Below are 13,508 nucleotides of genomic sequence, written 5' to 3' on the forward strand. Positions count from 1 at the left end.
ATGATCACACCACTGCACTCCAGACTGGGCAACAGCATTAGATCCTGTCTTGAAAAAACGTATATTTAAAGGTAATATTCAGCAAATTTTTTCACTGAGAAGGCATTTTTATGTCACATTCTTAAATACTTTGGTGCCCTTAGTGAACCAAATTTTTATAAAGGAAGAAAAGATCCCTACCATTTATTGAAAACCTGTCATGTGTCAAGCACTGCTTAATGCTGTACAAGTAAGTCCTGGACTGTGTACTTGTTTTCCGTTGAAATGAAGGCTCCAGGCCATCAGGCCAGAACCAGATCTTCTGATGTTTTGTTCTTTGTTGCACACTGGTACAACTAATTTGTATTTAGAGGCTGACACCATTTGACTTCCTTATTGAATTTCAGGGGTGGAGAATTCTGGAAAGGTGGACATCTCTACCAAGGACCTTCTTCCTCATCAAGAATTGCGAATTAAGTCTGGTCTGGAGAAGGCTATCAAGCATAAAGACAAACTGTTAGAGTTTGACAGAACTAGGTATGAAAGGGTTAGAATAACAAATGCTAAGAAATAAACTAGTCTACAGATTCTGGCCATTATTTTGGTACTTGATACCTTCTCAAAGTGGAGTGTGAAAGAGTTAATAGCAAAAGAAGAGCTGGATGCTCTACATAGGAGGCCTACATCTTGTTTTTTAATCCATGTTTGAATAATATAGGCTCCCACCAAAAGAATCCTGTCCCGTAGCATTTTTTGATTCCTGGTAAATGTTAGTCTATCCCCTGGACAGTTGATGTGACTTGACATAATTCACCACTTGTTTTACTTGTAGCCATTCATTCACTCACCTGTATTAGAGTACCTATTATGTGCAAACTGTTAGGCTGGGCTGTGGAGAATCTGTAAGGAATTGCCTCTGGGAGAACATAGGTTATGCCCTATCATAGGAAGGCATGATTTACCCTTCTTCTTTCCTTTGACTAAATTTGTTTTTTGATTCAATAATCAGTATATTAAAATACAACTAAATTGACATTATACTCCTGCATTATTATTGTGTAGCCCATTGACTTCTCTCTGTGAGATAGATTTATGATAATTCTGTTTTTGACTTCCTCCTTATTTTTTTCTTTTGAACAAAATATTCGTTGAAAACCAGTTGGTGGTAAAAAATGTTTGGATAGGATTTATATGTTCCCTTCTCAAATGACTCTGTGAGGGTCCTCAGAGAGACCCTGAATCTCTTATAACCTGAGAGTCTATTCCTGGCATTATAATCTTTTGATGAGACATTCCTGCTACTTCCAAACCATTTGCTATGAATACATGAGATAAAATTTAGAAAACTATTCCTTAAATAAACCCATCAGAAGGTGTGTAACTCATATTCACTCTTCATCCTTTCAGTATCACATTTCACCATACTCAGTAAAACGTATTTTTAGAAATAGAAATGGAGGCCGGGTGTGGTGGCTCATGCCTGTAATCCCAGCACTTTGGGAGGCCGAGGCGGATGGATCACGAGGTCCGGAGATCCAGACCATCCTGGCTAACACAGTGAAACCCCGTCTCTACTAAAAATACAAAAAAATTAGCCGAGCGTAGTGGCGGGCACCTGTAGTCCCAGCTACTCAGGAGGCTGAGGCAGGAGAATGGTATGAACCCAGGAGGCGGAGGTTGTGGTGAGCTGAGATTGCGCCACTGCACTCTGGCCTAGGCGACAGAGCAAGACTCTGTCTCAAAAAAAAAAAAAAGAGAGAAATGGAATGCACTTCTTGATCAACAGAAACTGGAAAAGGGTCTCTCCCTATTGTTGCTGCTTTGCTGGTGTGTTCATGGGTACCAGTTTCATTATCTAGGTTTTTGTATAAGACCAATTTCCACCAGGCACAGTGGCTCACGCCTGTAAGCCTAACACTTTGGGAGGCCAAGGCAGACGGATTGTTTGAACCTGAAAGTTTGAGAGTAGCCTGGGCAACATAGCAAAACCCCGTCTGTACAAAAAATACAGAAATTACCTAGGCGTAATGTCATATGCCTGTAATCCCAGCTACTTGGGAGGCTGAGGTGGGAGGATCGATTGAGACTGGGAGGTGGAGGTTACAGTGAGCCGAGATTAATCCAGTGCATTCCAGCCTGGGTGTCATAGCGAGATTGTCTCAAAAAAAAAAAAAAAAAAAAAAAAATTTCTTCCAGAGTACTGTTAAAAATGTTTCTATTCTAAGTCTGCTTTATTTTTGTTTTATTTTTGTGTGTGTATGATCTGCCAGCCTCAGTCTCCCAAAGTGCTGGAATTACAGGTGTGAGCCACTGCACCTGGCCTAAGAAGACAAAATTTTTTTACAATTCTAGCTGAGTATGAAAATTTGAAGTCAATATATGAATCTAACTTCAGTATTTCCCTTATGTCTATTTATGTCACTATTTGTAATTATGGGGAAACTTAATCTTAACTGGATTTATGACATTGGAGTAATCACTCAACTTCTGTAAGCCCCAGGCTTATTATATGTAGAATGAGAGAATTAGACCATCAAGATTGCTTCCAGTTTTTAGTTTCTCTGTCAGTATGATCTTAGAAATAGGCCTGATTGTCATATCTTGGAACTTGGCCCCAGTGCATTAGTAAGAGCCTGCAAAGTGGGGTATAGGTAATACCATATAGTATAGGGTAATAGAATGTCTTAAGAGGAAATAGTTGGCCAGGCGCAGTGACTCACACCTGTAATCCTAGCACTTTGGGAGGCCAAGGTGGGTGGATCACAAGGCCAGGAGTTCAAGACCAGCCTGGCCAAGATGGTGAAACCCCTTCCCTACTAAAAATACAAAACTTAGCCAGGCATGGTGTCGCGCCTGTAATCCCAGCCACTTGGGAGGCTGAGGCCTAGAGAATTGCTTGAACTGAGGAGGCAGTCATGCCACTGCACTCCACCCTGGGCGAGAGAGCAAGACTTTGTCTCAAAAAAAAAAAAGAAAAAAGTAAATAGTTAAGCTACAGAACTGAGACTTCAGCATAGAACTCCAGTAAGCAAATAAGCCTAGGAAGAATAGACTGGATCCCAGTTACAGAGGGACTAGGATACTTAGTAAGCTGTCAGACATGAACTCAGATGCAGCAAAACTAGGCTGAAGCCCAGCTTTCAGAAGGCAGAGGCTGGACTAATATGAAAGGTAGAAGGAAAATGGATTACGGTGCTGTGTCTTTTCTTGCCTGAGGTTGAGATAAGTTCTAAGAGCTGAGCCTACACTGGAAATAAAACATATGCAGAGCTTGACTTGATTTTGGAATATATTTGAGATACTAAGCTACCTTGAAACTGTTTTCCAATAATCGGTCCTTATTTGTCAACAGATGACCTAATTACCATGTGTTCCCTTTTTCTCAGTATTCGAAGGACCCAAGTCATTGATGATGAGTCAGATTACTTTGCCAGTGATTCTAACCAATGGTTGTCCAAACTTGAGCGGGAAACCTTGCAGAAGCGAGAGGAGGAGCTGAGAGAACTTCGACACGCCTCTCGACTTTCTAAGAAGGTCACCATTGACTTTGCAGGAAGGAAGATCCTGGAAGAAGAAAATTCACTAGCGGAATATCATAGCAGGTGAGTGAGCAGCACTAGGAAGGGTGTCAAAGAAGGAATAGGTTGACCATAAAGGATTTTCCCTTTCTAGTGGATCTTTTATTTTTGTTGATTTAAAAAATGTGTTTATTTGGAATAGGAAGCATATAAGAATAGCTAAGAAAAAGTTTTTAAATGAACACTCCTACCAGATAATTACTGATTTTTGTAGGGTTTTTTTTGAGATGGAGTCTCGCTTTGTTGCCCAGGCTGCAGCACAGTGACCCGATCTTGGCTCACTGCAACCTCCGCTCCTGGGTTCAAGCCATTCTCCTACCTCAGCCCCTTGAGTAGCTGGGATTACAGGTGCGTGCCACCATGCCCAGCTAATTTTTGTATTTTTAGTAGAGACAGGTTTTCACCATGTTGGCCAGGCTGGTCTCAAACTCCTGACCTCAAGTGATCCACCTGCCTCAGCCTCCCAAATTGCTGGGATTATAGGCATGAGTCCCTTTGCCCAGCAAAAAAAAATTTTTTAAACAATGAGATATAGTTTGGGCACAGAAATAGGTTAATGAAACAGAATCCAGAAAGAGATTGGTATGTTTACATTGCATGTGTATGTGTGCACGGGTATGTGTGTATATATGTGAGTTTAGTAATCAATAAAGCTAACATTTTTAATCACTAAAGAAATAATTAAAATTGTTTTTTGGAATAATTGGCCTGTTTGGAAAAAAATCTAGGTAATGTCTCTACCTCAAACCATTCTATGATGCTGTAATAAGTTTCACTACAGAGTTAAATATAAATAATATAAAGGGATCAGAAAGAAATACAGAATCATAGGAGAATATAATTATAGTCTTGGTGTGATAAAGCTCTTCCGAAGCAAGATACAAAATCCTGAAGTCATGCCTGTATAAGATATTTTAAATAAAAAGACAGTACCAAGTTGGAAGAAAGTATTTTAAGTAGTTTTAACAGTCAACGGAGCAATATCCATACTATATAAGTAAGAACTCTAGCAAATTAAAAGAAAACAACCAAAAACTCCAGCAGAAAAATGGACAAAAACTAAGAACAAACAATTTACAAGTGGGGACGTACAAATAGCCAATAACATTTGAAAAGCTGTTCAACTAGCCATCAGGAAATACAGATTTAAAAACATAATGTGTCAGTTTTTTTTTGGTGCATCAAATTTGGCTTAAATTTTTTAAAAAAAAATACTGCATATTGTGTGGATATAGGAAAATGGGGATATTCTGTTACTGTGAATGGGAGTATTAAAATGGTGTAGCCTACATACTGTAGGATTTTAACTATTCAGTAGTTTCCAGGGATTAGAAGAGAGGGAGGAATAAGGAGAAGGAGCACAGAGAAGATTTTTTAAGGCAGTGAAACTACTCTGTATGGCCGGGCGCGGTGGCTCAAGCCTGTAATCCCAGCACTTTGGGAGGCCGAGACGGGCGGATCACGAGGTCAGGAGATCGAGACCATCCTGGCTAACATGGTGAAACCCCGTCTCTACTAAAAAAAAAAATACAAAAAACTAGCCGGGCGCGGTGGCGGGCGCCTGTAGTCCCAGCTACTCGGGAGGCTGAGGCAGGAGAATGGCGTGAACCCGGGAGGCGGAGCTTGCAGTGAGCAGAGATTCGGCCACTGCACTCCAGCCTGGGCGGCAGAGCAAGACTCCATCTCAAAAAAAAAAAAAAAAAAGAAACTACTCTGTATGTAATTATAATGGTAAATATATGTCATTATAAATTTGTCGGCCGGGCGCGGTGGCTCAAGCCTGTAATCCCAGCACTTTGGGAGGCCGAGACGGGCAGATCACGAGGTCAGGAGATCGAGACCATCCTGGCTAACATGGTGAAACCCCGTCTCTACTAAAAAATACAAAAAAAAAACTAGCCGGGCGCGGTGGCGGGCGCCTGTAGTCCCAGCTACTCGGGAGGCTGAGGCAGGAGAATGGCATAAACCCGGGAGGCGGAGCTTGCAGTGAGCTGAGATCCGGCCACTGCACTCCAGCCCAGGCGACAGAGCGACACTCCATCTCAAAAAATAAAAATAAAAATAAATTTGTCCAAACCCATAGATGGTACAACACCAGGAGTGAACACTAATGTAAACCATGGCTTTTGGGTGCTAATGATGTGTCAGTGTAGGTTGATCAGTTGTAACAAATGTATCACTCTGGTGAGGGATGCTAATAATGGTGGAGCCTATGTATTTGGGAGGTCTTGGGGAATGTGGATAACCTCTGTATATTCTTCTCAGTTTTGCTCTGAACCTAAAACTGATCTAAAAAATAAAACCTAAGGCTGGGTGCAGTGGCTCACACCTGTAATTTCAGCACTTTGGGAGGCCAAAGTGGGAGGATCACTTGAGGCCAGGAGTTCAAGACCAGCCTGGGCAACATATTGAGACCCCACCTTAAAAATAAAGTCTATTAGGCCGGGTGCGGTGGCTCAAGCCTGTAATCCCAGCACTTTGGGAGGCCGAGGCGGGCGGATCACAAGGTCAAGGAGTTCGAGACCAGCCTGGCCAATATGGTGAAACCCCGTCTCTACTGAAAATACAAAAGTTAGCCAGGAGTGGTGGCGGACACCTGTAGTCCCAGCTACTCGGGAGGCTGAGGCAGGAGAATCACTTGAACCCAGGAGGTGGAGGTGGTAGTGAGCCATCATTGGGCCACTGTACTCCAGCCTGGGAGATAGAGCGAGACGCCGTCTCAAAAAAAAAAAAAAGAAAAGTCTATTAAACATAAATACATAAACAAAAAAGTTACAACTTTTTAGAAGATAATATTTAAATTGTGCATTCTTTGACTTACCAGCTACACACCAGGTATCAATATAACAATTTCATTTTCCCTTGTCAAAGATGTTTAAAAAATATTTGCCATTCTGAGACATGAAAAATGATATTTCATTCTAATTTTTATTCACATTCCTTTGCTTTAGTTGTATGCTAGTAAGTTTGAGTGTTCTAAAAATGTGTTCATTTGCTTTTTATTATTTCTTTTATAGATTCTAGAGTTCTGGATATACTTATCATTATACTGTGTCAAATCTATTCCCCTCTTTCAGATCTCGTTGTCCCCACCCTATTTTAGACTCACCTCATCATAAAAATTCTTGTACTTTTTAAAAGCTTCAGACCTTTGTTTCTGATTTTTCCTTGGTTTGGAAATTCCTCCCCCAATCTTTGCATTTCACATACCTACCTCTCCCTTGAACCTACATGATACAACATGTTGGATGAAGGAATAATAACCACTAAACGGATTGTGCCTGTTTCATAGTGATTATTACATCCCCTCATGTATGATTCATCATCTGTACGGCTGTCTTAAATCTGCCACTTGGATTGAAAGCCTCTTAAGAAAAAAAACAAAAAGCCTCTTGAAGGCAGGAACAGTGTCTTCTCCACCTTTTAAGCTGCCTTACATATGAGATATTCCTAACAACATATATTGAATTGAACTGAAGGTCAAGTTTAGCCTTTCCCGTTAGTTGAAGCTTTTCATTATGGTGTGCCTCAGAATTATTATTGTTATCCACAAACGTTTGTCAAGCATCCAACAGGAGCATTGATAGAGTAGCAAGTACTGTACAGCTATAGAATGAATTAAGATAGGGTTCCTTCAGGGCTTATGATCTCTTACTAACTAACCAGTAGGTTTCCACAATCTTTAAATGAAAATCATCACATTCTTTTATAGGTTTAGAGCCAGATATCCAGTGCCAACATCATAGGCACGGGATAACATAGGATATATCCAATGGTTGTTTAGATAGTAGGTAATATAGGACCTTAGAGAAAGGATTAAGCATTTTTGTGCTGGGCCAGTAGGGTACCTCTTTATAACTTCTGAGCCTTCAAGCAAAGATAGAATGCAGACCAGTAAGCAGGAGTGGAGAAAGGACTGCTGAGTAGGCAGAGGAATAACTGTATAGGTTGTATGGAGAGGAGGAGCTGCATTAAATTTTTTTTGGGGGGGTGGGTTTTTCCCAAGTATTTTTTTTTTTTTTTTTTCTTTTTGTGACAGGGCCTTATTGACTGTTGCCCAAGCTGGAGGGCAGTGGCACCTCGAACTCCTGGGCTCAAGAGATCCTCCCATCTCATCCTCCCAAGTAGCTGGGACTACAGGTGTGAGCCACCATGCCCAGCTAATTTATTTTTTTGTAGAACCAGGCTCTCTATGTTGCCCAAGCTGGTCTCAAACTCCAGGCCTCAAGTGATCCTCCCTCTTTGGCCTATGATAGTGTTGGAATTACAGGTATGAGCCACCACTCCTGACCTCTAGGCAGCTTTTCTGGTCTTGGCCTGTTTAATGATCTTGTTGAGCAGGTGAATGACTGTAGTGTGCCTTGTGTATTTTCTTGGTATTCTGGAACTTTATTTTATTTTATTTTATTTTTTGAGACAGAATCTCGCTCTATTGCCCAGGTTGGAGTACAGTGGCACAATCTTGGCTCACTGCAACCTCCTCCTTGCAGTTTCAAGTGATTCTCCTGCCTCAGCCTCCCGAGTAGCTGGGACTGCAGGCATGTGCCACCATGCTAAGCTAATTTTTGTATTTTTAGTAGAGACGGGGTTTCACCATATTGGCCAGGATGGTCTCAATCTCTTGACCTTGTGATCCACCCACCTTGGCCTCCCAAGTGCTGGAATTACAGGAGTGAGCCACTGTGCTTGGACATTCTGGAACATTTATTAACTCATATTCCTTAGGGTTTTTGGTATGAGAAGGGGTTGGAGTAGGGAGTAGGGAAGGTCATCCATAGACTCCTCTTTATATTCCAAATTTTATTACTATTAAAGCATTTTATGTTGGTGGTAAGGACATTCTGAGCATAGAACATTACCAATTGTTGCATCCTTTTGGTTTATTATCACAGACTAGATGAGACAATACAGGCCATTGCCAATGGAACCTTGAACCAGCCACTGACCAAATTGGATAGATCTTCTGAAGAGCCTTTGGGAGTTCTGGTAAATCCCAACATGTACCAGTCCCCTCCCCAGGTTAGTGGACCTTTGCTCTAACTGTTAATAAGAGAAGTTTGGCCCTAAATTTGCCTTCTTTTAAGTATGTATATTTCATAGACTTTAGATACCAATCAGCTGTCTCAACACACCTGCCAACCTTATTCTCTGGCTCACGTTTTTTCCATTTTTATTGTAGTACTTCTGACAAATTGACCTGTTTTATCTTCCAAGTGTTTCCCAAGAAAGAGTTAAGTACTATAGAAATTTAGACAAAAATACCGTGGTCGTTTTGTTAATGTTTTTATTTTATTTTATTTTATTTTATTATTTTATTTTATGTTATGTTATGTTATTTTTTTTGAGACGGAGTCTCACTCTGTCACCCAGGCTGGAGTGCAGTGGCGCGATCTTGGCTCACTGCAAGCTCCGCCTCCCGGGTTCACACCATTCTCCTGCCTCAGCATCCCGAGTAGCTGGGACTACAGGCGCCCGCCACCATGCCCGGCTAATTTTTTGTATTTTTTTAGTAGAGACGGAGTTTCACCGTGTTAGCCAGGATGGTCTAGATCTCCTGACCTCATGATCCACCTACCTCAGCCTCCCAAAGTGCTGGGATTACAGACGTGAGCCACTGCGCCTGGTCTCTTTATCTTTTACAGAATATGGGTAGTCCCATAGAGTGGTGTTTTAAATTAATTTATCAGTTCACTCATTATCATTATCCTTTGTTTTACTATCCAGTATATTGAAACTCTACTATGGATAAGCACAATAATAAGTGATCAAGCAGACACTGATTCTATCCTCAAATAACTCACAAACTAGTAGGGATAAAGATCTATGTAAGCAGCTCTAATAAATGCTAATAGAGTATAAGTATTAAGTGCTGTGGAAATCCAGAGGAGCAGGAGACTACTGCTAGCTGAGGGCAGTCAATGGGTTTTATAGGGAAGCTGGCATTCATTAAAAGTAAGTATTCACCAGGTGCACTTTGGGAGGCCGAGGCGGGCAGATTGCTTGAGCCTGGGAGTTCTAGACCAGCCTGAGCAACATGACGAAACCCTGTCTCTACTAAAAATACAAAAATTAGCTGGGCATGGTGGCGTGGTGCCTGTAGTCCCAGCTACTTAGGAGGCTGAGTCAGGAGAATCACCTGAGCCCAGGAGGCAGAGGTTGCAGTGAACTATGATCATGCCACTGCACTCCAGCCTGGGCGACAGAGCGAGACCCTGTCTCAAAAAAAAAAAAAGTAAATATTTGAGAAAAATATATGTTTGGGAATGGTGGAGAAAAAAATTGCAGGCAGAATGAATTGTAGGAACAAGGGCTTGTATACATAAAAACATGGGATATAGATATAGGAATTTCCAAGCACACAAATCTGGAGAGAGAATTCCAGGCAGAAGGTACAACACGTACAAAGGCTTAGCAGCTTAAGAGCATTGCAGGTTTGGGGAATCACAAATAATTAACTATTGTTATGGACTGGTAAGTGTATTAGTTTCCCAGGGCTGCTGTAACAAAGTACCACAAACTAGGTGACCTAAAACAACAGAAATCTATTCTCCCACACCTGGGGACTAAAAGCCGGAAATCAAGGTGTTGAAAAGGCTACATTCCCTCTGAAGGCTTTACAGGAGAATGCTTCCTTACCTCTTTAAGCTTCTGGTGGCTCTAGGTGTCTTTTGCCTTGTAGCTCATCACTCTAATCTCTGCCTCTGTCTTCACATAGACTTCCCTGTGTGTGTCTCTGTCACTGTGTGCCCTCTCCTCTTACAAGGATACAAGTCATTGGATTTAGGGCCTACTATAATCCAGTATAACCTCATCTTAAACTGATTACATCTGTAAAGACTATTTCCAAGTAAGGTTGTATTCACAGATTCTATCTAGGTGGACATTGATTTTGGGGGGATACTACTCAACCCAGTACAGTAAGCAACATCTGATCATGAAAGATTTTTTTTTTTTTTTTTTTTTTTTTGAGACGGAGTCTCGCGCTGTCACCCAGGCTGGAGTGCAGTGGCCGGATCTCAGCTCACTGCAAGCTCCGCCTCCCGGGTTCAGGCCATTCTCCTGCCTCCGCCTCCCGAGTAGCTGGGACTACAGGCGTCCGCCACCCCGGCTGGCTAGTTTTTTGTATTTTTTAGTAGAGACGGGGTTTCACCGTGTTAACCAGGATGGTCTCGATCTCCTGACCTCGTGATCCGCCCGTCTCGGCCTCCCAAAGTGCTGGGATTACAGGCTTGAGCCACCGTGCCCGGCCATGAAAGATTTTTTATCTTATGCTAATGAGTTTAGGTTTTGTCCTAAAGTAGGCAAAGAAGGGTTCTGGAAGAATTTTAACAGAAGATTGGCATGGCTTCTATGCCTACGTAGAGAATGAATTGGAAGGAAGAGTAAGTAAGATTAGAAGCTGAGAAATTGCCAAGGAAGTCATTGCAATAGCACCATGGAAAGATGATGCAAGCCCAAATTAGTATTATAGCACTAGTGGGGCAGTAGAGAGTTATTTAAAGACCAAAAGTGGGAGCTGGGCCTGAGACATAGTGATACACATCTATAGTCCCAGATACTTAGGAAGCTGAGGTGGGAGGATCACTTGAGCCCAGGAGTTGGAGGCTGCAGTGAGCTATGATTAAGCCACTACACTCCAGCCTGGATGACACAGTGAGATCCCATCTCTAAAAAAAAAAATAATTATCATCTTAAAATAAAGACTAAAAATGTAGATGAAGATACCTGCTGGCAGATTCTTTAATAGTATTATTGAAAGATAATGAGGAATTAATTTAGGAAAGTGGCAGTGTAATTAGAGGCAATAGCTATAGTAGAAATAGAAAAAATAATTTGGGCCTCAAGATTGTTCACATACTAACATTTTATGAAATTATTTATTTCCAGCCACGTGTGGTGGCTGACATCTATAATCCTAGCATTTTGGGAGGCCGAGGTGGGAGGATCACTTGAAGCCAAGAGGTCAAGACCAGCCTGGGCAACAGAGCAAGACAGTGTCTGAAAAAAAATTTTTGTAAAATAAATTATTTACCCTATAGTGGATCAATTCTTTTTCCTCTTTGGTCCTCTGTAAGAACTTCTATCTCCTATTTAATATGTAGTCAATTCTGCCTTATGTTTTGAATAGTTATTTATGTGTCTGTCTTCCACTAGGCTTTAAGTTCCTTGCAATCAAGAACCGTATCTTTTTCATATTTTATGTCTCCCTAGTTAATGTGCTTTTCACAGTTAAGTACTCAATAAATGTGTATTTAATTTGTAACAATGTGTATTTTTAAGATACGCCATAATTGACAAGAATCATAAAATTGTATGGCCGAAAGATCCTTAGAAATTCATTTAGTCCAACTTCATCCTTTTCTAGTTGGAAAAACTGAAATCTTTAGGGGTTAAATGATTGCCTAGGGTTTTGACTACCACTTGAAGTTTTTTCCTGTAAGTTATTATATTTTCATATGTATGTGAAACCTCATTATTTTTGAGACAGGATATTGTTCTGTCATCCAGGCAAGAGTGCAGTGGTATGATTACATCTCTCAAGAGATCCTCCCATCTCATTTTCTCAAGTGGCTCAGACTACAGTAGCCACGTGCCATCATACCTTACTAATTTGTATATTTTTTGTAGAGAAGGAGTTTCGCCTTGTTGCCCGGATTGGTCTTAAATTCCTGGGCTCAAGTAATCCTCCTGCCTTGGCCTCCTCAAGTGCTGGGATTACAGACATCAGCCATCGTGCCTGGCCCTTATTATTATTTTTGTTTTATTATTATTATTTTTTTAGTCATAGTCTCACTCTGTCACCCAGGCTGGAGTGCAGTGGCACAATCTCGGCTAACTGCAAGCTCCGCCTCCTGGGTTCACGCCATTCTCCTGCTTCAGCCTCCCAAGTAGCTGGGAGTACAGGTGCCCGCCACCACGCCCGGCTAACTTTTTTTGTATTTTTAGTAGAGACGGGGTTTCACTGTGTTAGCCAGGATGGTCTCGATCTCCTGACCTCATGATCTGCCCGCCTCAGTCTCCCAAAGTGCTGGGATTACAGGCACCAGCCACCGCTCCCGGCCCCATATTATTTTTAAAGACACAGGATCTCACCATGTTGCCCAGGCTGGCCTTGAACTTATGGGCTCAAGTGATCCTCCTGCCTCACCTTCTGAGTAGCTAGTGAAGCTACAGGCATGCATCACTGTATCCAGCTTTATAAATTATTCAATTTTTAAAAATTAAGATAACCCCAAATATTATCATGCTAATTGCCTTTATTTTTAAATTTTAATTTTGGAGCACATGGTATTGCTGCTCTGGAAGAAACATTAACCTTTGCCATTCTCTGTCTGAACTGTAGCCAAAACTCTTCACTCTTCTGTAATTACCTGTACCTTATAATTCTCTATTCTTTTTATATGACGGGAGCCCTGTTTTAGTAGTCCTCCATCCTCTCTTTCAGGAGACAAGTTCTTCATTTCAGGGTAAGAGAATATTTCATGCATCCAGTAGTCAGAACTGCTGCCTCTGACCTGACAGCATCTGTTTGGCTTTGTCATGGTGCCAGCATGTGACACTGCCCCTAAGCACGTGCAGAATTGTGGATCAAAATGTTGAACCTTCATTTAGCTCACAGAATTCTATTGAAAAATTACCCAGAGCCAAGTATGAATCATTAAGTATAAAGTGGAAATAATTATAACTCTTTTGCTCTGATATTTGTGCTGTTGCTGGAATTAGTAAGCATTGTATGGAGATTTCAACATTCTAATTATTCTTTAAGATGGGCCTTGTTATACCTGAGACTTCTACTGAATTTATACTATCTCTACCCTTTTGGCCTATTTCAGATAAAGATGGGATATATTTTTCATTTTTTGTTGTTGTGGTTGTTCTGAGACAGAGTCTCACTCTTGCCCAGGCTGGAGTGCAATGGCAGGATCTGGGCTCACTGCAACTTCCACCTTC

The 13,508-nt window shown here is 41.3% G+C and overlaps 1 protein-coding gene across 2 annotated transcripts in view; it reads left to right on the top strand.

Moving 5' to 3' along the window:
* Positions 1-13,508, top strand: part of TRIP4 (thyroid hormone receptor interactor 4) — a 71,032-nt gene that overhangs the window by 18,298 nt on the left and 39,226 nt on the right. For both annotated transcript variants that reach the window (XM_025389533.1, XM_025389532.1), the window contains exons 6-8: positions 387-516; positions 3,366-3,581; positions 8,450-8,576. In XM_025389533.1, the coding sequence (XP_025245318.1) occupies positions 387-516; positions 3,366-3,581; positions 8,450-8,576 (473 nt within the window). The remainder of the gene's footprint in view (positions 1-386; positions 517-3,365; positions 3,582-8,449; positions 8,577-13,508) is intronic.

The sequence above is a fragment of the Theropithecus gelada genome, chromosome 7a, assembly GCF_003255815.1.
Source record: "Theropithecus gelada isolate Dixy chromosome 7a, Tgel_1.0, whole genome shotgun sequence".
Taxonomy (NCBI): domain Eukaryota; kingdom Metazoa; phylum Chordata; class Mammalia; order Primates; family Cercopithecidae; genus Theropithecus; species Theropithecus gelada.